Here is a 26329-nt window from a genome sequence, read left to right on the forward strand (position 1 = left end):
GCGGGGTTTAAATGCCCCGCCGGCCGGCCCGCCCCGGTCCCGCGGCCCCAGGCCTGGAGCCCCCGCCCCCTTGCACCTGACCGCCCTCGGGGTCAGGTCCAGCGCAAACCGACTGCCGGTCCTCCGCGTGTCTGCCAGCATCGGCTTTTCTCCTGCTTCGCCTCAGGCTGGGATCCCCAGCGCGCGGAGCTTCTGGGGCAGCTTCTGCCTGGCACTCGCCGCTCTCTCCCCGGAACCGAAAGCCGGATCCTACACGTCTCAGATCTACTTGACGATCCATCCGTTGCAGCTGTTGCAGCGACCCGACCCTTCCTGTTCGGAGAAGTGGTGGCTCAGACACAGACGGGAAACTGATGCACGCAGTAGGGCTATAGCTGACACCCGGTAGTCCCCACGTTACACTGCTGAGTGCTGGCGCCCCTCGGAGCGTGCAGGGGCTTTCTCGGGGAGTTACAATACGGGTCCCAAACATACCCTCCTGAGTGGACGGGAGTTTCCTGTTCCACTCGAGAATCCAGACTGTATGTTGGGCCAGACAGGACCCAACACACCCCTCATAGTGAGCCTGGCCTCCCCCATCTACTCTCTGTCACAGCGGAAACAGTGCCACCACGGTCATCCCTGCTCTCCCTTCCGGAGGCAGCGATGGGCCAGTCAGGGGCATAGAATTCTCTGCTCTTAACAGTGCTCTTCAGGCCTCTAGCCTGAAATCTCCAGGATAGTTCCCCCTAAAAAAAGAAGATACTATAGGATCTTTGGATATGAACCCAAGGGTGAACTACAGAGGGGAAGCATTCACCGTGAGAGTCATGTTGTTAGGAGAACATAAAATAAGATTTGTTTGTGTGAATGGCTTTCAGCCCTGACCCCACCCTGCCCCTAATTCCTAGGAGTGCCCAGGCCCTCAGTGCAAGGTGGAGGAAGTGGAGCAACAAATCCACCAAACAGGTTAGGACCCAGAATAATAAACTTGGCTGCTACCAGCTCTGGAATGGAGCAAAGAGAGGGTAAGTGAGTTGTAAAGCCCTCAGTGAACACCAAGCACTCAGGGGAGGGGGCCAGTGACAGAAATGGACAGCGACAAGAAGAGGCCAGGAGGAGAAGGGATGGAAAGGAAAGAAAAGGGGTACGGAGCCAGTACTAGATTAAGTGAGGTACAGACAGGTGAACCGCCAAAGGAAGATGGCAGCAAACAGCAGCTCACTTAACCCTTGATGCACCACCCACTGTGCTCAGATGGCCATTCGGTTCATTCTTGTCCATCTGGGATGGGTGACTGTAGGTTTGCCTGGTTTGCCTGACACAACCCCAGGAGACACCTGCTGTCCCAGGATGTGTGATGGACCAGCTCTGGGGTCAGTAACACTCGACAGACATTAAGCCTGAAAAAGGCAGGTTAAGGGGTGGGAAGCAAACTAAATGATGAGCTAACATCCCCAGGAAGACAGCTACTTGTTTCTCAGGGGCTAATGGAAGGATGAAGTTGGAATAGAAATGAGCCAAGGAAGCGGCTGCAGTTACTTGATGCTACACCAGAGGAGCACGTGGACATCACCAGAGGAAGGGAAGAGACCATCTCCAGGGCTCCAGCATTCTACCCAGACTCCAATAGTAGGGAATAGCTGTCTTTCTATTTCAGACATAGAGGAGCCAAGGAATAAAGACTCTTGACTGCTCGTTTTCAGTCCCCTCTGGAGACGCTGTTTGTGCCTCTCAGGGGACCATACTTGTCTGGGTCTGGAATGCTCAGACAGACATGAGACGGCCCTGATGGTAGTAGCGCTCTTAGTTGTGGAGTGCCAACAAGTAACTGGGAGCGGGGCTGGTCCTGAGACAGTCTTTGCCTTGTCCTGGCAATTCCAGCCATGTATCCCTGTTCAGGGGCCAGGATGGCAGCTGGGACACACCTACCTATGTTCCTCACTTGCTCCTGTGTGTAGGCTGGACAGTCTCTTAGGAGAGGGCCAAAGAGGGACTCAATGGCTCAGATACTCCTTTCACTCACATACACAAGCTCTCCACTCTTGACTCACCTTCCTGTTATCGGGCGCCCCTTTCACACCTCCTCACACCCTACAGGATGTGGACAATAGTTATCTGAAGGAAATGAGGGAAGGGATGAGCTACTGAATCAGAAACTAGAGGAAAAGAACCTCAGTTCTTACTGTGGATAGACCTATAATCTTCAGAATTGCTTACTATGGTTTTATATATAGTATCAGACATTTGTAAGACAAGAGCTGGCAGTTAATGGACTTTCTGTCCACCAAATACCAGTTCCTACTGCTGGCAAGCTTCACTGACTATCCACAGGACTTTTTGGGTAGGCAGTTATCTGTACAGGCCCTTTCAGACACAGCAACAAGTGTCCTCCTTGATTTTTTCAAAGGGACCCTGAATGCTTGAGGAAGTCTATGAGAACAAGTGCCATGAGAATAAACTGTCAGGCAACAGAAGCCCAAAATTGCACCGCACACACACAAGCATCATTTTGGGAACACACCTGCCTCCTCCCACTTTTGACCTCCTAAACAGAGAATAGCATACTTTTTTATTTTGTGACAGAATCAAGACCCAGAACCTTGATTAATGGGGCCCGAGTTGGGATATTAGGAGAAACAGAGATTATTCAACCTTTTAAAGATTCAATTTCACGTTAGGCTTTTCTATTGAGAGGCCACACGGTGTAGTGGAAAGAACATGGGCTTTGAGGCAGAGCCAGTCCTGGCTCAGATACGACTATTTCTCTGAACCTCAGTTCCCTCACCTGAAAGGTGTGGATGACATCTACCTTGCAGAATGGCTATAAGAATTCAAAATTATGCCTGTAAAAAGTGCCTGGCCACATTAAGTAGGTTTGGTAAGTGGAGCAATTATGTGTGCGCGAGCTTATATATAGTATTAGGATCAGATATTGACTATAACTGATAGAAACCAATGTCCATTTATAAATGAGAACAAAATATAGGGGTCAATGGATCAGAATTCTTAAAACATGTCAGTGAGTATAATGCAATAGTTTTGACTTGCGGATTTTTTTTTTAACTTTTCATTTCTTTTTGTTTTTTTTTAACTTTTATTTATTTTAAGTGTGTTTTTCCAGGACCCATCAGTTCCAAGTCAAGTAGTTGTTTCAATATAGTTGTGGAGGGCGCCGCTCACAGTGGCCCACGTGGGGTATCGAACTGGCAACCTTGTTGTTAAGAGCACCCGCGCTCTAACCAACTGAGCCGCCCCTTGACTTGTGAAATTTTTAATGTCCTGTGTGCGCATATATGTATGCGTGTGGATGTGCATGTGTGTATGTGTGTGTGTGTGTGTGTGTGTGTGTGTGTGTACAACTTCACTCACCAAGTTATTGTAAGCAACAAGCTAACACATGTTGAGTACTTTGGGAATAACAAGGATGAACATATGGGTTGAGTAAAGGGTCATAAAAATGAAAGAAGCTATTATTATCTCAAATATGTCAGATGTTGAAATCTTACTAAGAAGAGTTGCTATTAAATTTCTTCCAGCCAGCACAGTCAAAAGATAGATAAGCAAGGTGACCATGTATCCAAAAAGATTTTGTTTCTCAATAAAAGACCATGTTCTGGAAGGGTTTGGTAAAGAAAGTCTTTGCCTGGATATAATTGATCACAAGTAGGGGCTTCACTGTATTCAAGACTGGACAGATGGTTCAGATGGCCTGAAGAACGGGCTTTAAAGACCACTACCAGCCACGCAAAGGGGCAGCCGTGCTTTCAAGTGGTCAACCAGTGGTGGCAGCAAGTATATGAGGACACCCTGAAAGCCGGCAGTCCTCAGAAAGGGAGGAGCAGATTTGGCAAGTGGTTAAACGATTATAATCGCCCCAAGTCACTTTGTTCAAGGGGAAATAAAAAGGTGATGCTAAACGGGAGGCAGCCTCAGGTGGCCTCTTCATACAAGCTGAGGACAAAGTGGTTGTTCTAGTATCTGAAAGTAACAATTCAGTTGTTCGTTTAATAAACACCTGTTAAGTGCCATCTGTGTGCCAGGCACAGTGCTGTGTGCTGAGGATACATTGATGATTAAGACACGCACAGCCCCGAACCTCAGAGAATTTACAGAGATGCATAGAGACATAATTCCACCTCTAAGACCTCTAATGGAAGAAATCAACTCAAATGAGAAATAGTTTATCCAGGTATATTCACGGTGCTAAGGTAACTCTGGGAGAGTCATGAAAGGCTTCACAGTAGTAATATAAGAAGAAGATTGGAAGGATAGCTGGGTGCATGCCAAGTTGAGAAGAGGAGAACAGTGGACCAGCAGCGTGTGTGTGCATTAGCGTGTGCACAAGGCATGAAATCCACGGTATATTTAAGAAGAGGCACATGAGAAATTCCGTGTAGCTGGAGACATGTGCATGGTGGGGAGCTGCAGAGGATACGGCTGCTATTAGTTGCCCTGAGATAGTGAAGAGCTTTAAAGGTCAATGGTAAGGGGTCAGAATTTTATCCTTTAGACAATGGCGTGTAACTGACAAGGAGGTTTTTAAGTAGAGTTGAGACATGATCAGAGTTATGTTCTTTGAGGAGAAATGGCCATTTTAAAAGCCCTTTGTTAGACTTCTGGTTCTGGACCAAGATGGAATAGATGCACTTCTCCCTATTTGTCTTGCTAAGTACTAAAAACCTTGGGCATTATATATACAACAACATAAGAAAACTCTGGAAAAGCAGAGAGAAGAAGTCAGATTAGCAAGGGACCTTGAGATCCAAGGAAAGACACAGTTATGATGTGTCTGGGTTTCCTTTTGCTTCATCTATCCTGGACTGTGTGCTGGAGAAGCCAGCAATCCAGAAGCACCAATGGCACAAACAAAAAAAACAAACCAACAACAAAAAAAAGCCAACAAAAGCTGGCTGTACCTCAGTAGAGGAACAAGAAACACCACAGAAAACACCGCAGCCCCACCCCACTGCTATCAGCAACGACATAGTGGGGAACCTCGGCTTTCTTTTGCACCTGGCAGTGATGAGGTATCCCCGAGTGCCACTGTCAGGGTGGCATCAGAGAACTCCAGGCAGGAAGCCAGGACTTTCACCACCTTCCAGTGACAATGGCCCTGCCCCCACCCCCATGTGTGAGTGGAGGTCACGTGGGGAGCAGTAGGAGGCCCCTTCCCCCTCCCATGCAGGGTGGTGTCAGTAGAGGCCTGAATGGAGCCAGAACTCCCACTGCGAAGCAGTAATGCGGTGCCCTGCCCTGCCCTGCCACAGGTAGCAACCCAGACCAAGTAGGAAGCCTGGTTTCTACCACCCACCTAGCAAAGAAGAATGAAAACTTAATCCAACTACATGCTGTCACTTTCTTAAAAAACTAAACATACCCTTACTATACAACCCATCTGTTGCTCTCCTGGGCATTTATCCTCAATAAGTGAAACTGTCTGTCCATACAAATCTATACATAATGTCCATAAGCAGCATGTAATAGCAAAAAAAAAAAAAAAAAGGCTAGAAACAGCCAAAATGTCTCTCAATAGGAGGATAGTTAAACAAATTGTGGTACATCCATACCACTGAATACTATACTCAGCAATAAAAAGAAAGAAACTAGTGATACATACAGCTACTTGGATGGATCTCCATAGCATTACGCTCAGCAAAATAAATCAGTCTCAAAAGGCCACACACTGCAATTCCATTTATACAACATTCTTGAAATGACAAAAGCATAGAGATGGAAAACAGATCAGTGGGGGCAGGAGTTAGGGATGGTGGTGGTGGGGAGAGCTGCAGTGTGGTTTTGCAGGGAACACCAGGAAGACCTTTGTGGTGATGGGTTCGTTTTGATCTCGATTGTGGTGGTGTTCACAGAATCCACACACGTGGGAAAATGTCACCACAGAACTATGCATACATATCATACCAAGGTCAACTTGGTACCTAGGACCTGCCAGAACTATTTGTGCAACTATTTGTAGAACTATTTGTAGATCTATAATTCTTTTATCAAAAGTTTTGCAAAGAGCAAGGGGAAAAGCAGCCTTTTGTTCTCAGTTTGCCAGTTCTAGAAACAGGGGCTGGCAGAAATTTACCTTTTAAATATAAATCCTTTCCTTTGAGAACATGCAATGGAACCGCTGTTGGCCGTCCATGTCCATTCAAATTAACATCGAACTCGCCCTCATGCGTGCAGGTTTCAGGACTGCTCCCTAGATTCCAAGTTATTGCAACCCTGCTCTTCCTAACTCCTTTCTCTGCACGATGGGATGGCTAGGAGATAGCCCTCCTCCCATTCCACAGCAAGGACATTTAGGCTTGGAGAGGAGAACAGGCATGCACAAATCACAAAATGGTGGTGGAAAGATGAGATACCAGCTCTCCCAAGGGCAATCAGATTCCTTCCCAGCACCTAGGATAGTTGCAGGACTGCCTACCTGCCTTACACTGCCGCTCTTTTATGTCTGTCATTGGGAATATGTATTTATTGTAACATTGTGAAGCAAGAGGAATGAAACAGGGAGAACAGGTTGCACAGAGGAAAGTTGGAAATTGGGTTTAGAAACCAGAAGAATGTGACTTCAAAGAACTATGATGCTTCTCACAGGCACTACAGAAGGTTTTTAAGGGGAGGGTTTTACCAGTCAGATTAAAGAAGGTCTGAATCAACAAACCAGGGCCACACAATAAAGACCAAAGATATTGCTGCTACCCCTAGATGTCTATGGCAGCCCCCAGATCTGGGTAACTCTCTTATTCCTCCTTTGGCCCAGCAATCCCTTCACCCTAGAATTTCTCCACAAAACAATTTAGTACTCGCCTCAGATACCCAGCTCCTAGTACACTGTTGGCATTCCTTGTAAAATAGGTGAAGCATGGGCTACAGGACGCAGAGATCAAGTCTGAGATGGAAATTCCTGGTAGAAACAGTCCTAATCCTAGACCTGCCTTCTGAGAAACAGTGTCAGGCCCAAATCTTCCCCTTTTTTCAGAACTAAATACCATATAAATGTTCACCTTATGTCAACACGTGCTCTAGTAATTTCTCTCTATTTACTGAGCATTGTCACTAAATCTTTTTTTCCCCTTCCTTTTAAGGAACTTGGACAGGTTCTTCCTAGTGTATAATGGCAGAGCTGCAGCCAGAGAGGGGGGGATGGGTAGGCATCTCGAGAAAGAAAAACAGAGAATTTATCGGTTTCTTTCAAATCCTTGTGCGGCCTTACCAAGTCTTTGTCTATGTACCACACGGAATGAGATTTAAGACACACACAAACCTCAAAATTTAAAAATCTGATCATGTTGAAAAAACAGATAAACTATGAATGAATACACAGCCTGGTTAATTAACAAGTATTTTAAAAGTCAAATCTGAGATTCCTTATGAAGACTTCCAGCAATGCAAACTTAAGAAAGACCTGCATGGTAAATTAACACTCTTCTGCATCGTTATAAAAAAAAAATCAGACTCAATGTAATGAGACCAGCCTTAATTTGTGATCAAGAATCCTCTTTCTTTGAGACTATTTTTGATCAAAACAAGGGAGGTTACAGAAAACATTGGGTGCTTCAATGGAAAATTTTGCATTGTCTAGAGGACTCACCTACAGGTTGTCTGATTTTAGTCTATAGTTGATCTAAGTTGCGATTCTACAAATTAATGTCTATGGAAAAGATCACTTTTGCCTCCATTTCAACTTTCAACATTCATTTATCCGTGAGGTGTTTTTTTTCAGAACCAGTTATAACATCTGCTTATTTCCCTCATAAGTTAGTCTTTAACACATGTTCATTTAATATCGGTATGAGTTATGATTTTATCTTTTGTTTTGAAAATTATCTTTTAACATATATAAACAATTATCATGCAAGGCAGAAAAAAATGTTTTACATAGAGTTACAAGTAATATACTTCGGTTGGAAGTTTTGCATTGCTGGAAGTTTTCATAAGGAATCTGATTTGATTTTTAAAATACTTATTAATTAACTGGGCTGAGTATTCATTCATAGTTTATATGGTTGGGCAGGAGGAGTAATTGCTCCTGATTGAGACATTAGATAAGTTTTCATGGGACACAGAACTCCTAGTTATCACAGGTGGTAGTCGTACTTTGCCTCAAGGTGAGTAGAATTTTTTGTTTTTCTGTTTGTGTGTGTGTGTGTTTTACCCCTTTCTTCTACCTCACCCACCCACCCCACTCTGGTTCAAGCTGTTGTTTCTCAGTCTAGTTGTGTAGGACACAGCTCCCTGGCCCATGCTGGTGTTATGAGCTTTGCGCTCCCCCGGCTGAGGTAGTTGGTCACCAGTCGTCGGTCGGCTGCTCACAGCAGCTCACGGCAGCTCTCACCGGCTGCCAGCCACTCACGCTGGCCACCAGCCTCCCATGGCAGCACACGGTAGCCCATGGCAGCACACAGCAGCTCACGCCAACCTCTGGCTGCTCACGGTAGCCCAGCTCCAGAGAGAGCAGTTGTTCACAATCTTAGCTGTAGAGGGCGCAGCTCACTAGCCCATGTGGGAATCGAACCAGCGACTTTGGCATTAGGAGCATGGCGCTCCAACCACCTGAGCCACCGGGCCGGACAGTGAGTAGAATTTTAAGACTCAGAATTGGAAGGACATTTTGGGCAAACAAAAAGCCTACTAGGCCTAAAGGGCTCTCTTGACACAAACGCTATTAGCCAGCACCCAGCAACCTAGAGTTTCAAGAGAAGGCCAAACTCAGTCTTGCAGGAACACTGCCCAATTTGGAACCATCCCAGTGAATTTCCCTATATATTATCCTACCTAGCAAGGCTTACAGTCCCAACTGCTCAGCTGAGGAAAGGCTCCGTGCAGGGATAGGAGCATGAAGCGTGATGGTAACTGGCCCATCAATTCAAAGCAGTGAGTCTTGAAATGAGCATCACAACCTATTTCCTGTATGTCATATAGCAGAACTCTATGACAGCCTAAACGAATTCCCTACCCCCTGTAGGCCAGGTGTATGGTTGTGTGGATCTAATTGCATTTTACTATTGGAGTCACGCTATCATTAACAGCTATTAATCTATACATTTCCATTTTGCCAATGGTCAAGAGGAAGAGGTAGGTAACAGGTTCAGAAAATGTAATAGGTAGAAAAATGCACATTTACCATAGTAGGGCATTACCTAAGTCTCCAGCTATCACTGTTAACCTGTCTCAGATGACATTCCTTCAGGAGTGGATTTTCCAGCCTGAGCCACTATCTATGAGTCTACTTACCACAAACTTACCATTACTATAGACACTACAGTGTAAACCACTAAATGTTAATCTACTGGACTAACAGTAAACACGTCCAATTTTCAGAGACCCATATCTAGCTAAACGACTGATTCCTGTTGTGTTGGTTCAAGCTCCAATCCTGCTGTCCTTCACAGTCTTTCCCCTTGAACTTCCCTTGTTCGTCTCAGTCTCAGCCCTGCTGCTTGCCTTTATCCTTGTAGTGCCCCCCTCCCAGTCACAGCTGTTTCTGGTCCCCCTTCATCTACTACCCCAGACCTTGTAAGGTAAGAAAAAAGGAGTTACCTGATATTGGAAAAAGACTCCCTGGCTCTGAACCCTAAAAGACAGAGGTGTATGACAATCAAGTTTTATGTGTAGGATATAAAGTCCTAATGAGTGACAGGGGAAAAACGAAATGTGCTACTCAGTTCTACGGAAAATGCTTTGAGACAGCAGAGTGCCCAGCTGGGAAAACAGGGTAAAACACGTCCCGCCCCCAGCTGAACCATAACTCGGTCTTGGCAACGTAATAATGTGGGTGAATCCTGTGGGTGGATCCTGTTGGATAAGGGAACCTACAAGTTTTTAGCCAGGAAGGATTTAAATGTAGGCATCGTCTCACAATCTGTTTGAGCAATAAAAGAAGGTGTGCTAATTTGCAACTGAAACGATACGCCCATCCATTTGGCAACCAGGCACTCTCTTCCCTTCATTCTCTACCTTACAAAACAAACTGATTTAATCGTGAGAAGGCTCAGTGTAGGATGGAGCAATGGATGGATAACATCAAGTAACCAAATGCAAATCAAATATAAATGTCATCATAATTTAGGGACACAGAAAACGTTTCCTCTTAGGCATTCATGCAGAAGGTCAAATTGGATGTCCCTGTGTTCCCATGTCCACCCACCGAGCTCACGCCCAGCTGAGATATCTGAACCATCAAGGATTCCCTGAGGAGCTGTGGAAGCAAAGAAAATCTTGCCTCTTTCTGCACTTAACGTGTCAGGCACCATGCTAACTATTGTACATGCATTATCTCACTGAATTCTCACAATAATTCTGTGAAGTAAGTACTATTATTATTCCGTTTTGTAGATGATGAAACTGCACACAGAGTTTAGGTAACTTGCGCTGAAATGTGGTAGAACCAGGATTTAAATTGCAGCTGTGATCTTAAGCATTGCACAAACCATCACCCCACAGCAGCAGGGCCTTTGAAGACGGAGCAAGAAAGACCTTTGACAAGTGACAATTTTTCAATCTCTGGAAGACTCTATTCAGAGGGACCATAGAAACATAAATGACTTTTCCCCTCCCTGAATTGAACCATGTATATATATATATATATTCTTACTCCCATCTCACTCTAAGGTTTTAAAGCTTCTTTTACTAAATTATCATTTTGTTCTTTTTTGCATTTACCCTGATGTTCTCCATGGTCTTTCACCCCTGATCCCAACTTTTATATGCCTGGGAATTATAAAACCAGGTGATTGGGTGCCTATCTGCTTACTCACCAGGGTGTGACTTATGTCAGGAAACTTCCCTATAGATCTATCCTGCTGGAATGAAACTTTCTATTTAATCAGTCTTTTTTACAGAAAGGCCACAAAATGCTGCACCTTCTAGGTTTTAATCACCACCTGAAATCCCACAATTAAAGGATATTATTTTCCTACGTAAACCTATTTGGTTTGGGGAGAATAGTTATAAAGCTAACAAGGTTATTTCAGGCTTATGGTTTTTAAAAGTCAATTTATTTTTAAATAATTCAAATATATACAAAAATAGAGCAAATAAAATAATAAAACCCTGACATACCAGTCACCTAGATTCACTATTATCAAACTTTTGCTACACTTACTTTATCTACATCTTACCTTATTTTGTTGAATTATTTTAAAGTAAATCTCAAACATAATTTTATTCCATCGCTATGTACTTTAGTCTCCGTCTCTGTATAGATATTTTCTTATATATCAATAATGCCCTCATCATACCTAACAAAATGAATAACTTAGACTATATTCAAATTCCCCAATTGCTTCAAGGTACCTTTATTCAGACTGTTTTTTTCCATATCAGGATCCAAACAAGGTCCATACATTGTATTTGGTGATTGTTACGTCTATATGTCTGTCTGAATCTACAGCTACCTCCCCATTTTTGAAATTCAAGCCGTTAACTTGAAAAACTTGGATCAGTTTTCCTATAAAATGACCCATCCTCTGGATATCTGCTTTCTCATGGTATTATTTGTTACCCTCTCTCTCCCTATTTCCTACAAATGGAATCCTCACAGCTTTTCTCTTTACATATTATCTTCATCCAAACCAAAAAACACAGAAAATTATTTGAGTGACAATTTTCTCAATCCTCCCAAGGATGGTATATAACTAGTACCATTTTAAGTGACTAGTAGTTAATTTATTCTATACAATGGATTCCTTAGAGCAGTAGGACTTAGTCTTGTCCCAGAACCAGATGAAAAAGGCTTAAAGGTTTGACAATATTGAGTTTCAGCTTTTGAGGGGACAAAAATACTTTGCAGAAGGCACTGTATGCTTCCTACTGCAACACGTCAGGAGGCACTCGTCTGCTTCTCTCACTCTGAGTGAGTGACGTGAGGGTGGACCAGTGATGTCTAATGGTTCCATCCATTAATGATTGCTGGAGGTGTGTTGGGGGGTGAGGAAGGAACCTAAGGCAAGAGTTGAGTGTTAACGTCTACCAAGGGCGATCTCATCTTAGGGGCCTGAAAGGGATGCTGACCGGTGCAGTACACCACGAAACTGCCTTACTCAAAAGGACTCAGTGACTTCTTCTCCTTGGCGTACACCTCTAGCGGTGATCAGAGTAGAGCTGAGAGCGAGACCACAGATGGACTGCTCATTTACACCTTAAGAGGGCTTTAAAAACCGAAGTGAACATATTCAAAGTCTTTCACCAGGAGAATGGGCCTAACATGCCAGGGGAACATTTGTTTTTATCCTCCTCTATATTTCCAACCTCCCAAATCTCTTTTTCTGAGAAGCATGAAAACAAATGCCCAAGATGGGGCACAAAGAAACTATGCTCACTACATGTAGAGGGAAAGTAAAGGAAATACTTTGCTTCCCAAAATAGAATCTAAATAAACAAGCACAGAAGAGTAATAATAGCTACTTCCTTTATCACACCTTAAATGATTAGAAGACATGAAAGCAGCAGTTTCTAGCCACTTCACCCAGCAGGTGGTTGGCAATCTTATTCCTGTCCATCTAAAGGTAAGGGTGAGGCCTGGACAATTAAGTAATATACTGCAACTAGGATTTCCAGGGGGGAATTCCTGCCCGTTCTCAGGAATTTTTTTCACTCTTCCATTCCTGAATACCAAGAAAAGTTGGTCGGGAAATCAGGAAAATCGACTCTTTGAACCCAGGTGGTTGGTAGTATTGGCCGTCACTTTGTGGAAACGATTTACCGTGGAGAACAGAAAACAGTTTATATCTCAGGATTCGGGAACGGCAAAGCGGAAAAAAATTCCTGAGAACGGGTGGGAATTCCTGCCTGGAAACTCTAGACAGTGCAAGGGAAAGCACATGGCACTGACAAAATCAAAGCAATTGGAGCACTGTTTTCAGTTGGACTGCCCAGGAGAACACGTCATGTACCAGCTTTCTGACGAGGACAGGAATATCCTCTGCTACCACCATAACCCTGACATTGCTTCTATCCCGCATATATTCCTGGATTCTGTAAGGAGATAAAGTTCCCTCTGGGGAACAGCACAGCTGAGCTTTCCTGGGGTCAGGCCCCTCTTGCTGGACTTCTGGCCATCCTTTCCTGCGTCCTCCTGTTCTGCCTGCCTTGTCCGCTGTGACCGACCGAACTTGCATCCCCTCTGACAACAAGATGAGTGCTGGAGTCAGCGCAGAGGAAAATGAACTCGTCCCACCTTATTTCACTGTCCACAGTAAAACGTACCACTTGTCCACAACGCAGCATGAAGAACAATGAAATGGAAAACTGGACAATGAGGTCAACAGTATAAAACACAACTAATAAATTCATAAAATGTAAAAGCTACAGGGAAGACTGAAGTTCACTTAATATAACCCTCTTGTTTGACAGAAAACTGTATCCCAGAGAAACTAAATTGTCTCAAATCACAGTGGCAATGAGAAAATGCAAAACAAAGTAAAACGATGTCTAAAGATCTTCTGAGTAACAATCAAAAACATTAGGTAAAGCTACTAATCATGTAGAAATATTTGGAATTTTTGAAAGACAAATCTGTTCATTTAACAAACATTTACTTAGAGCCTATTATGTGCCAGGCATAGTCTTAAGAACCAGATAGAACACTGAACAAAAACAAAAATCCCTGTCCTCGTGTACAATCTAGTGGGGACAGAGAAAAAAATTAATATTAAAATATATATAGCTATTTTTTGTCATACAGCTATAAATACCATGAAGAAAGTATGGCAGGGAAAGGGGATAAGAAAACCTGAGTGTGGGGGTAGGGAGGAGGGTTGCATTTTGCGATAGGATGGTCAGGGAAGGCTCTCAAAATACATCTGAATAAAGACTTGAAAGAGGTAAGAAAGTAAGGAAGAAGTGTCCCCAGGCCGAGCCAACAGCAAATGAAAAAGCCATGAAGTGAGTGTCCCTGCAACGTCCAGGAAAACACAAAACAATGGGCCTAAGCAGAATGAGCAAGGAGGAGATAAAGCCTCAAAAGTAATTGGGACCAGATTTTACAGGGCGTTGTATGACATGGTAGAGTCTCTGGCTTCTCCTGAGTAAAACAAATAGCCAAAGGAGACTGAGCAGAGGAGTGATACAACCTTACTTTTTTCTGAAAGGACTGCTCTGGCGGTGGTGCTAAGATCAGTCTTTAGGGGCAAATAAAGAAACAAGAAATCCAACTAGGAGACTATTGCAATAACACAGGTGAGTCAGGATGATGACTCAGGGTTGTAGTGGGGCAGACACTACAACTCATAGTTGTTATTTTGAATATATTTCCAAGGTACAGCCAACAAGGATTGGAAGTGGGTTGTATAAGAAAGACAAAAGTGAAGGTCAACTCCATGCTTTTTTAGCCAGAGCAACTAGAAGGATGGAGAGATGGAGAAGACTGCAGGAGGAACAGATTTTTTTGTTGTTTGGTGTGTGTGTGTGTGTGTGTGTGTGTGTGTGTGCGTGTGTGTAGGGGTAGGGATCAGAGGACTGGTTTTGGATGTATTAAGTTTGGCTGCTGTATTGAAAAAAGTTCACAAGGTGCAGACAGAGAGATTACTTAGGAAATGTACAATAACCACGAGAGCGATGATAATGGTTTGAACTTGTGATGAACAACCTGAAAATAAAATCTAGAGAACAATTCCATTTCAAATAGCATCAAAAAGAATAAAATGCTTCAAATAACTTTAACAAAAGAAGTACAAATTTTATGCTCTGAAAACTAAAAAATATTGTTGAAAGAAATTAAACATGACTTAAACGAATGGAAAGACATCCCATGTTCATGGATCAGGGCAATAGCTCCCAAATTGATCTGTAGATTTAATGCAACCCCTATCAAAACCTCAGCTGACTTTTTTACAGGAGGGTGATGTTAAAATTCATATGAAAAATGCAAGGGACTCAGAACAGCAAAACAATCTTGAAAAAGAACAAAGTTGGAGGACTCATACTTCCCAACTTCATAACTTATCACAAAGCAGTAATCAAGAAGATACTGGAATAAGGATAACGTAAAGATTAATGCAATAGAACTGAGAGTTCAAAAATAAATCCTTACATTAGTGATCCATCAGTTTTCAACAAGAGTGTCACATCAATTCAAAGGGGCAAATAATAGTTTTTTGAAGAAATGGTGCTGGGACAACTAAATATCCTCATGCAAAAGAATGAAGTTGGACCCCTAATAACACCATACACAAAAATAAACTCAAAATAGATCACAGACCTATATATAAGAGCTAAAACTATAAAACTCTTAGAAGAACACATAGGAGTATATGTAAACCTTGGTTTAGGTAATGGTTAAAGCAACAAAAGAAAACGTAGATGAATTACACTTCATCAAAATTAAAAACTTTGGTACTTCGAAGGAAACCATCAAGAAAGTGAAAAGACAATCCCTATGAGAAAATATTTGCAAATCATATGTTGACAAGAAACCTGTATGTAGAATATATTAACAACTCTCGTAACTCAATAAACAAAAGATAAATAACCCAATTACAAAATAAGCAAAGGATCTGAAGAGATTGTTTTCCAAAAAAGTTATACAAATGGGGCAGCAGTCAGTGCAGCCAGATGGCTCAGTTGGTTAGAGAGAGAGTTCTTAACAACAGGGTTGCCAGTTCGATTCCCACATGGGCCAGTGAGCTGTGCCCTCAACTAGATTGAAGACAATGAGCTGTGCTGAGCTTCCAGTGGGGCAGCCAGATGGCTCAGTTGGCTAAAGCGCGAGCTCTTAACAACCAGGTTGCCAGTTCATTCCCACATAAGATGGTGGGCTGTGCCCCCTGCAACTAAGATTGAAAACGGCGACTGGACTTGGAGCTGAGCTGCACCCTCCACAACTGGATTGAAGGACAATGACTTGGAGCTGATGGACCCTGGAGAAACACACTGTTCCCCAACACTCCCCAATAAAATTTTTTAAAAAATGACTGGACTTTTTAAATAAAATGAGATTTGTATAAAAAAGAAAGGTACAACATAGAGCTACCTACTCTGTGACCCAGCAAATCCACTCCTAGGTATATACCCAAGAGAAATGAAAACGTACGTCCACAGAAAAACTTGTAAACAAATGTTCACAGCAGCATTATTTATAATAGCCAAGAAGTAGAAACAGCCCAAATATTCATCAGCTGATGAATGGGGTAAATAAAATGTGGTCTATTCATAGTGGAATATTATTTGGTATTAAAAAACAGTGAAGTACTGACACATGCTACAACACGGATGAATCTTAACAACGTTATACTAGAGAGCATTTGAGATCTTGCTTCCCAGCATGTCATCAGCTTCGCTCAAATAAGCTCAAATGAACTCTTATAAAAATTAAAAACAAACAAAAACATTATATTAAATGAAAGAGTCCAGTCACTAAAGACCATCTATTGTGTAAAAAAATAATATAAATGGAGCCACTTTAAAATGGAGTCAGAGCTGCCATCCCAGAGTCACTGACTTGCCTCCTGAAACCTTTGGAATGTTAAAACTGCACAAAATAGCCTTTAGACTGGGCCTACTGCCACACTGTATTCCAAACAACTGTCTGTTACAACTGGACTGAAAATTAAAAACATTCTTTAGAATTATCATCACTATGTTAGCTTCTTGGCACCTACAGAAATTCATTTCTTAGCTTATTAACCCCCATAGAAATTCCTTCCTTCTATTAACATAATCATGCCCCTTCCCTTTCTCAGGAATACCCCCTGCCTTCACTTCCTAATCAGAACACTGTTTGGCCTTCTGCCAAATCCGTGCTTCCAGAATAGCTATTCTTTTGGATCTCAAACTAATGCTTGTCGCCTCTCAAGATGACCTTTTATTTTGAAGTTAACAATTACATGATTCATTTACATGAAAAGCTCAGAATGGGCAAATCTATACAGACAGACAGTTGGTGATTGCCCAGGGCTGAGCAGGGAGGGAATGCGAAGCAACTGCTAAATGGGCATGGGGTTTTGCTTTAAGTTTTTGATTTTTGTAGTTAAAAAAGCCCTATAGGGGGCAGCCGGGTGGCTCAGGCGGTCGAAGTGCTGTGCTCCTAACACCGAGGTGACTGGTTCAATTCCCACATGGGCCAGTGAACTGCACCCTCTACAGCTAAGATGGTGAACAATGGCTGGACCTGGAGCTGGGCTGCCGGCGAGAGCTGCCGTAAGCTGCCTTGAGCAGCCGACGGATGGCAGGAGACCAACTGCCTCAGCTGGGGGCGGGGGCGGGGGGGGGCAATACCAACATGGTTCAAGGAGCAGCATCCTCCTAGACTGAGAACAACCGCTTGATTCGGAGTTGGGGGGGGAGGGAGAGAAGGAAAAGGGGGAGGGGTGGGAAAAAAAGCCCCCACAAAATCTAAAAATTATCATTGCAACCATTTTAAGTGCACACTTTAGTAGTGTGAAGTATATTCATATTGTTGTCAAACAGATCTCCAGAACTTTTTCAACTTGCAAAACTGAAACTCTGCCCATTAAACATCTTCCCATTTCCCCCTCCTCCTAGCAACCACCATTCTACTTTCTGTCTTTATGAATTGTAGTACTCTAGATTCCTCATATAAATGTAACCACACAGTATTTGTCTTTTTGTGATTGGCTTACTTCACTTAGTTGAATGTCCTTAAGTCTCCTCCATATTATAGCATATGACAGGATTTCTTTCCTTTTCAAGTCTGAGTGATATTAATATTCCATTGTATTTATACCCGGATGCCAAAAAAATGTATACACAATTTAAGAGATGTTATCTATGTATTACTTTTCGAAGTTGAACTGAATTACGGTTGCAATGTGTAGTATGATGTTCGCTCAAAAGATGCTGTTAATCAAATGAATGCTAGTGTCACCATGCGACAGGCAGGATGGTCAAAGAAAATGGCAGACGCACAGCTGTTGTTCGAGGAGCGCAAGACCATTTTGAAGTGGTATTTGAAATTCGATAATGTTGTGGAAGTATAACAATGGAGGCGTGAACTTCCAACACACCTAACAATTGCACGCATTCGTGGTAAGTCTGAGACGCACAGTACTGTGTGAAGAAACTGAAACGGCATGCGCAGTGATACAAGTGGAAACTTTGGTCAACGTTGCTCAAGCAGTAGTTCACCATAATCAGAAGCATCTGGATGCTGATGGTAACCACTCTGAGCACCTCTTATAACTGCAGAAGTCAAACGTGACTTGTATTCATCTTTTGTTATCAGTATATATTGAGTATTACAATTTTAGTACCATTTTTTTCCTTTCTTAAAATGTGTATACTTTTTTTTGCATCCTCTGTATATACCACATCCTGTTTATCCATTCATCTGTAGGTAGACATTTGGGTTGTTTCCACCTCTTGGCTATTATAAATTTAGTGCTAAAATGAACATGAGTGTGCAAATATCTCTTTAAGACCCTGCTTTCAATTCTTTTGGATATGGACTCAGAACTGGGATTGCTGGATCATGGGGGCATCTCTTTACAGTGACAAAAGTGTTCTAAAATTTGACAGTTTCACAACCCTAGAATACACTAAAAACCATTGAATTGTACATTTCAAAAGGGTGAAACATATGTTATGTGAATTATATCTCAATAAAGTGGTTAAAAAATACAACTCTTAAAGTCTGAATTGAGGATATGATTACTTAAGGATTTTGACTGAACTGGATATTTAATCTGCTTAAACAACCAAACAATCTCATAATACAGGTAATTTTGATCCTTATTTTCAATGACCTGGCTAGATGTTTAGGTGTTTTTCAGACATAACCTAAGTGCTTCTTCAACCCTGATCATTAGAGAAAGTATGAAAAAGAAACCATTGGTATATAGCTTTAATTCATAATACTAAACGTTTTCATACTTTGTGTCAGGAAATACTGTGAAGAAATAACAAATTCATACTAACCATAGCAATTTTTATTTCATCTGCTCTGTAGGTATGCTATTCACCAAATTTTTAAAACAGGGAAATAAGGCAGGACTTGACTCATTTTGATTCAGATTTAGTTTTTGAAATGTCAGAATTATTTCACAAAGAAGATGCTCAAATGACAGTGGGTTTATTTCCCTTCTTTTGGCAATGCAAGTTATAAAATTAAAAAGCCTTATGTCCAATATCACTGTATCGGAGAAAAAGGTAATAAGTTAAAAAAAAAAAACAAAACAGGAGAGAAAGATTTTGAGAAAAACATGTGTATCAAATTCAGATTCTTCTCATTTCTGTTATACACAACTAGAAAAGCGAACAGCCATCTAGATGGCCACTGACGTTTAGAAACTCGTGTCATCATCTTCTTTCCTGCTTCATCCAGACATTTTCAACTATGTCAAGACTCAAAGATACAATTTTAGAAAGACAATAAATGAAATAATCTCAAAGATTTCTCATGATCTCTTCTGATCAGCACAGCAAAGTAAGAAAAGCCTTACTGAACATTTTTAAAACAATAGATTCCATGTGGTTTACAGCAAATAGCCAAGTTTGGAAGTCAACTTTCCATGTTGGTCCCAAGATGGAGATTGAAACAATGGTTCCGTTCTAATTACAGAGAAAGTTGTTATGGGGGATAGCCTTTCTTTCCAGATCACACATTTTACACACTTTAACAGCTTTTCCTAAATAATCTCTCATGGTTGATTTTAAGTGAAGGCTGACATGCTAACAGTTGATTTCAGATTCTTATTAAATATTTTTCAAAGTCCGTCTGTGGGCAGAAGCAAAATTATGAATGGCGCTTCGAAGAGTTGAGTTCCCCTCAGGAATATCACAGGAACTGATGACTGAATGCAGTGCCCGGGTATATGCTGCAAATAAAGGTTTGCACAGTGATGAAGTCAGATCCTAATCAATTCCCCAACATCTTTACTATTAGTGCTGCTTCGCTACCCAGTCTCATAGGTATTAATTTTATCCATTGAATATTTATTGAGTGCTTACTATATGCCAAGCACTCTGTGAGAATAGAAAAGATAATGGAGAGGATGGACACAAAAAATAATTAAATTGCAGTGTAATACTTTCAAACCAGAGACATATACAAAGTGTCGTCATGGAATAAAGTTCGGAATGAATGAAAAAACTATCTAAGAAAGGATGGAAAAGATTTCCAGAAGTGGTAACATTTACGATGGTCTTGAAGGTTTAATAAGAGTAAAAGAAAGAAAGCATTCTAGGCAGAGAAATGAGTATGTGAGGTGCGAAAGATATATATATATTTTAAAAATGTGACATGTACTGGTGTATGACAATGACAAGTTTCATAAGGCTGGAGTTTTGCCTGGGGCCAGACAGAAAATATGCCAAATATGCCACGCATTTTGTATTGTAAAAAACCTGGAGGTTTTAGAAGAATGGCATCATCAGATTTGTGTTTTTAAAATATAACTCACAGGAGTGATAAGGAACTCCTAACACACAGAAGGGGCACTAGGAAGACAAATATGTACAGTATTTTCAGTATGTGCATGAAGCCTACATAATCTCTACGTGATGTAAACTACTATGTTTAAGGATGGACAGGAAACAGAAACATTATGGCTAGCAGGAAGGACTCCACTTTCTCTAGCTGGGATTCCTGATAAACACAGAGTTTATACTGGCCCTCATTTTCCTCAGCGTCCCCTGGCAGAACTGGCAGTCTAATGTGGATATACTCGTATGTGATAATAAGTCTGTGTTGGATAACAATAAAGTATTTTGGACAAGAGGGAATTCAACTGGACAGAGTCCCAACTTCATGGTCATAAAAGGCAAACTCTAATATTCTTCATTTACAGGAGAACCTGGAACCCAAGTTCTCCTCCAGTGGAGTGAGCTGGAAATACTTCCCTAGCATAATAGAGACAAGATGGTAACAGATCTCAAAGAAAAATATAACTCACTATAACTATTTTTATTGCCTCAGGGTTGTTCTGTAAAGGGGTTATAACAGTCTCTGACACATAGTAAGCACTCAATAAACGTGAAATTATTATAATGACTAGTACAATCACTACCTTTCTATAACTGTAGGCCCCAAGCATTCCTTTAAGAAACTTACCTCTGTGGTTTTTATAGAAAATACAATTATTGGCACAAGTATCAGGATGAGCATCCCAAAAGTCAGGGCCACAGTAGCAGAGTGGAGGTAAAGTAATGTTACACAGCTGCATTTTCTCTTGGATCTGGGCTCTTAAAGCTTCTACATATCTATAAAAATACAGTATAATCAGGCAAAGTGAACCACTCGGAAGAGAATGAGCATGAGTCTTTAATGTACTACCAGCTTTAACTGTTAAAACTACTCCACACCTCTGTGCCTCTCTCTCTTTGTACTGGGAAATGGCACTGGTAAAATGCATGCTGTTCCCGAGAGGTACGAGGCAATTGAGAAATTTGGTGAAGTTCTGTACCCAAAGTATGAGAAGACACCATGAACTCTCGTAAGGAAAGTGAGAACACTGACTTCCTAACAAGTCTCTTCTAGAGCCAGAATTCCATGCAAAACTTTTCAAAGTACCTTTGGTATTCCCTTTCTCTCTGCCGCTGTTTTTCTCTGGCTCCTTTCATTTCCTCAAGTTGTAGCTGGGCTAACATCTCGCTCATCTTTTCCCCTGAATATGGCTCTTCATGAACGTTCATTCTTAACATCCTCTGCTCTTCAGCATAACGTTGCTGCTCTTTCTTTTTCTTAATTCTGAGAATAAAATCATAACATGGTTAGGAATTTCATGAAATCATTATTTAGATTTAGCTTCTAGGTCCAAATAACTCAAGAAATTCCCATAAACAAGGGAGTCAGGAAATCAGTTTAACACCCCTAGAACAGCTTCAAAAACTAGTGTTGGCTGATTTGAGTTTATCCTACAGCTCTGGAGTGTGTGTGTGTTTGTGTGTGTGTGTGTGTGTATACATATATACTCTCAAATGGAAATGACCAATGGTTACTACCAAGAGTTTTTCTGTAAGAATCCAAGTACAAGAGCTTTCTCAGATTAAAACTACGAGTAGACAGGACTTCCGCTTTGGGCTAAAATGAAATAACGGAAACCAGATTTCCCTCCCACCTAAACAACCAAATAAATAAATCGACCAACTGACCAGGCAAAATAATAAATAGAATAAGTAAGTAAGTAAATAAATAAATAAATAACCAATGGTTTTCAAGATTCTGGACCTCCTGCAATGAAAGACAATGATCCTTGACAGATGGTAAACAAATGAAGTGAGCCCTATATCTGCCCACGCTTACTACCTTGAAAGTTTCCAAGCAGCAGAAAAGGCCAGAGCAATTGAGGTAGAGCTTTGTGGACTCCCTGAGTTGAGGAGATGGAGCTGAAAGTCCAGGGACACAAAGGCAACTTTTGTGGGTATTAACAAACTGGCTCTAAAGTTTATATGGAGAGGCAAAAGTCCCAGATTGCCCCATACTAAAGAGGAACAAGGTTGGACTTCAACACTTACTATAAAGCTACAGTAATCAAGACAGGGTGGTATTGGTGAAAGAACAGACAAATAAAAAATGGAACAAAATGGAGAGCCCAGAAATAGACCCTCATAAATACAGCCACTTGATCTTTGACTGGAGCAAAAGCAATACAATGGAGCAAAGAGTCTTTTCAATAAATAGCATGGGGACAACTGAACATCCACGTGCAAAAAATGAATCTAAACACACTCTTCATACAAATAACTCAAAATGGGTCATAGAGCTAAACGTAAAACACAAAACCATAAATCTCCTAGAATATAAGTTAAGAGAAAATCTACATGATCTTGGATATGGTGGTGACTTTTTAGATACAACACCAAAAACATGATCTACAAAAGGAACAATTGGTGAGGTGGACTCCGTTAAAATAAAAAACATATGCTCTCCAAAAGATGCTGTCAAAAGGAGAAGACAAGCCATAGACTGGGTGAAAGTATTTGCAAAAAGCACATCTGATAAAGAACTCTTATCCAAAATATACAAAGATCTCTTAAAACTCAACAGTAAGAAAGCAAACAACTCAATTAAAAAATGAGCCAAAGACCTGAACAGACATTTCAGCAAAGAAGGTGTGCAGAGGGCAAATAATTATATGAAAAGTTGCTCCACATCATGTCACCTATTAGAACGGCCAAAATTTGGAACACTGACAACACCAAATGCTGGCGAGGATACGGAGCAACAGGAACTCTCTCTCATTCAGTATTGGCAGGATGCAAAATGATATAGCTGCTTTACGAAACATACTCTTACCATATGATCCAGCAATCATGCTAGTTGGTATTTACCCAAAGGAGGTGAGAATACATCTATACAAAACCTGCACATTGATGTTTATAGCAGCTTTATTCATAACTGCCAAATCTTGGAAGCAACCAAGATGTCCTTCAATAGATGAATGGATAAACTGTAGTACATCCAGACAATGGAATATTATTCAGTGCTAAGAAATGAGCTACCAAGACATGCAAAGACATGGAGAAACTTAAATGTGTATTACTAAGTGAAAGAAGCCAACCTGAAAAGGCTACATACTGTATGATTCCAACTATGTTACATTCTGGAAATGGCAAAACAATGGAGACAGTGAAAAGATAAGTGGTTGCTGGAAGTTGGGAGAGGGGCAGAGGGACAGACAAATGGTTTTGTAGGACTGAACCCTTAACCTGTGAAATCTATTCTATCTATGGGTAGTGTCAGAATTTAGTTGAATTCTTAGACACCCCGCTGGTGTTTGAGAATTGTCTCTTGGTGTGGGGGACTCCCTCCCCCACAGGTTGGAATTGAGTCTGGGAACCCAATTCACCATATTAACAAACTAAAATAGAAAAACTATAGTTGACCCTTGAACAACATGGTTTGAACTGTGTGAGTCACTTAGATATGGATTTAAATCTATGCATTCAAGGGCCAACTGTGTGTGCGTGTGTGTGTGTATGGATAAAAATTCTCAACAAAAGGGAACTTCCTTAGTCTGATAAATGGCATCTATGAAAAAGCTACAGCTAATATTGTATTTAATGGTGAAAAGACTAAATACTTTCTTCCTAAGATCAGGGATTTTCTACTTTCACTACTTCCATTCAACATAGTACTGGATGTTCTAGCCAGTGTAATCAGGCAAGAAAGATAAATACAAGACATCCAGATTTAAAGGAAGAACTAAAACTGTCTTTGTTTAAAGATGAAAGGATCAGCATGTTAAAAAATCCAATGGAATTAAGTGAGTTTAACAAGGTTGCAGGGTACAAGATCCACATCCAAAAATTAACTGTGCATTTCCATATACTAAAATCAGAAATTGAAATTTAAAAAATACCATTTACGGGCAGACAGGTGGCTCAGTTGCTTAGAGAGCAAGCTCTGGGCAACGGGCTGCCGGTTCGATTCCCACATGGGCCAGCAAGCTGCACCCTCTGCAACTAGAATGAAGTCAATCAGCTGCTGCTGAGCTCCCAGGTGGCTCGGTTGGTGCGTGGGCTCTCAACCACAAGGTTGCCGGTTTGACTCCTGCAAGGGATGGTGGTCTGTGCTCCCTGCAGCTAAGATTGAACACAGCACCTTGAGCTGAGCTGCCGCCGAGCTCCCGGATGGCTCAGTTGGTTGGAGCCCGGGCTCTCAACCACAAGGTTGCCGGTTCGACTCCCTGAAGGGATGGTGGGTTGTGCCCCCTGCAACTAAGATTGAAAGGACAACTTGACTTGGATGGAGCTGATGAGTCCGGGGAAAAACACACTACTGTTCCCCAATAAAAAGTCCTGGAAATACACACTGTTCCCCAATAAAGTCCTGTTCCCCTTCCTCAATAAAATCTTTAAAAAATAAAAATACCATTTACAATAGCAACAAAAATATGAAATACTTAGGGATAGATTTGACAAAAGATATGAAAGACCTATACACTGAAATCTATAACTGAGAAAAATTATTAAAGAAGAGCTAAGTAAAGGAGAGATACCTTCTTCAAGGTTTGTAAAACTCGATATTATTAAGATGCCAACTGTCCCCAAGTTATCTAGATTCAACACAGTCACAATTAAAATCCAAGAAGAATTTTTTGTAGAAATTGACAAACTGATTTTAAAATTCATATGGAAATGCAAAGGCATAGAATAGCCAAGACAACTCTGGGGGGAAAAATGGAGGACTAACACCATCTGATTTCAAACATTACTATAAAACTAAATCATGCTGAGTAAAAGGAGCTGGGCAAAACAGCACAGTATCAGCACAAAGGTAGATAATGGAACAGGAAAGAAAGTCCACAAATAAACCCATACATATACAGGAAACTCATTTTTTAAAACACCTTTACTGAGATACAATTTGCATACCATAAAGTTCACCATGACCATAATGTAATTTGAGAACATTTTTATCACCTCCGTAAGAAACCTTGTACTCATTAGCAGTCACTCGCCACATCCTCTCCGACAGCCCTAGGTAACTACAAATCTCTCTATCTCTGTAGAGTTGCCTATTCTAGACATTTCGTATAAATGGGGTTATACATGTACAATATGTGGACTTTTGTGACCGGCTTCTTTCATTTGTCATAATGTTTTCAAAGTCCATCCACGCTGTACCATGTATCGTTACTTTTTTCCTTTTTATTGCTAATATTCCATTATATAGATATGCTACGTTTTATTTATCTATGCATCAGTTTTTAGACATTTGGGATGCTTCCATTTCCTGGTTCTCATGAATAACGCTGCTAAAAACATTTGTGTAAGTTTTTGTGTGGATGGACATTTTCTGTTCTCTTGGGTATACAGACAGCAGTGGAATTGAAACTCTATGTTTAACTTTTTAAGAAACTGAAAAACTGTTTTCCAAAGTGACTGTACCATCTTTGTGACATGTATGTATGTACCATACATATTCTCCACCAACAATCTATGGAAATTCTAATTTCTATATCCTCATTAACACTTATTATTACTTGTCTTTTTTTATTATAGCCATTGTAGTGTGCGTGAAGTGTTATCTCATTGTGGTTTTGACTTCCCCAATAATAATGACATTGAGCATATTTTCATGTGTTTATTAGCCATTTGTGTATTTTCCTGGGAGAAATGTTTATTTAAATCCTTTGTTCACTTCTTAATTGGGTTGCCTTTTATTATTGAGTTGTAAGAGTTCCTTATATATTCTAAACACCAGTCTCTTCTCAGATACATGATTTGCAAATATTATCTCCTATTCTGTAGTTGTTTTTCATTTTCTTGATGGTTTTTAATTTTGATGAAGTTCAACTTATCAATTCTCTTTTATTGTTTGTTGGACAGCTGATTTTTAACAAATGCACAAAAGTAATGTGGTAAAGAAAGAATGGCCTTTTCAACAAATGGATATCCACACGTAAAAAAACAACAACTTCACACCATATATGAAAATTAA

At 41.1% G+C, this 26329-nt stretch overlaps 1 protein-coding gene across 4 annotated transcripts in view; it reads right to left on the reverse strand.

Moving 5' to 3' along the window:
* Positions 1-92: 92 nt before the first annotated feature.
* Positions 93-26329, reverse strand: part of CCDC15 (coiled-coil domain containing 15) — an 80388-nt gene continuing 54151 nt past the window's right edge. For 3 of the 4 annotated variants that reach the window (XM_088800861.1, XM_088800859.1, XM_088800858.1), the window contains 3 exons: positions 21455-21631; positions 20996-21144; positions 18851-19760 (listed from right to left, as the gene is read on the reverse strand). In XM_088800861.1, coding sequence (XP_088656987.1) covers positions 19639-19760; positions 20996-21144; positions 21455-21631 — 448 coding nt within the window. In that variant the 3' untranslated portion in view covers positions 18851-19638. Of the gene's footprint in view, positions 313-18850; positions 19761-20995; positions 21145-21454; positions 21632-26329 lie in introns of those variants that run through there. The other variant, XM_088800860.1, reaches the window with a different exon arrangement.

The sequence above is a fragment of the Rhinolophus sinicus genome, chromosome 9 (assembly GCF_057876585.1).
Source record: "Rhinolophus sinicus isolate RSI-liver-muscle chromosome 9, RSI-T2T, whole genome shotgun sequence".
NCBI classification, from domain to species: Eukaryota; Metazoa; Chordata; class Mammalia; order Chiroptera; family Rhinolophidae; genus Rhinolophus; species Rhinolophus sinicus.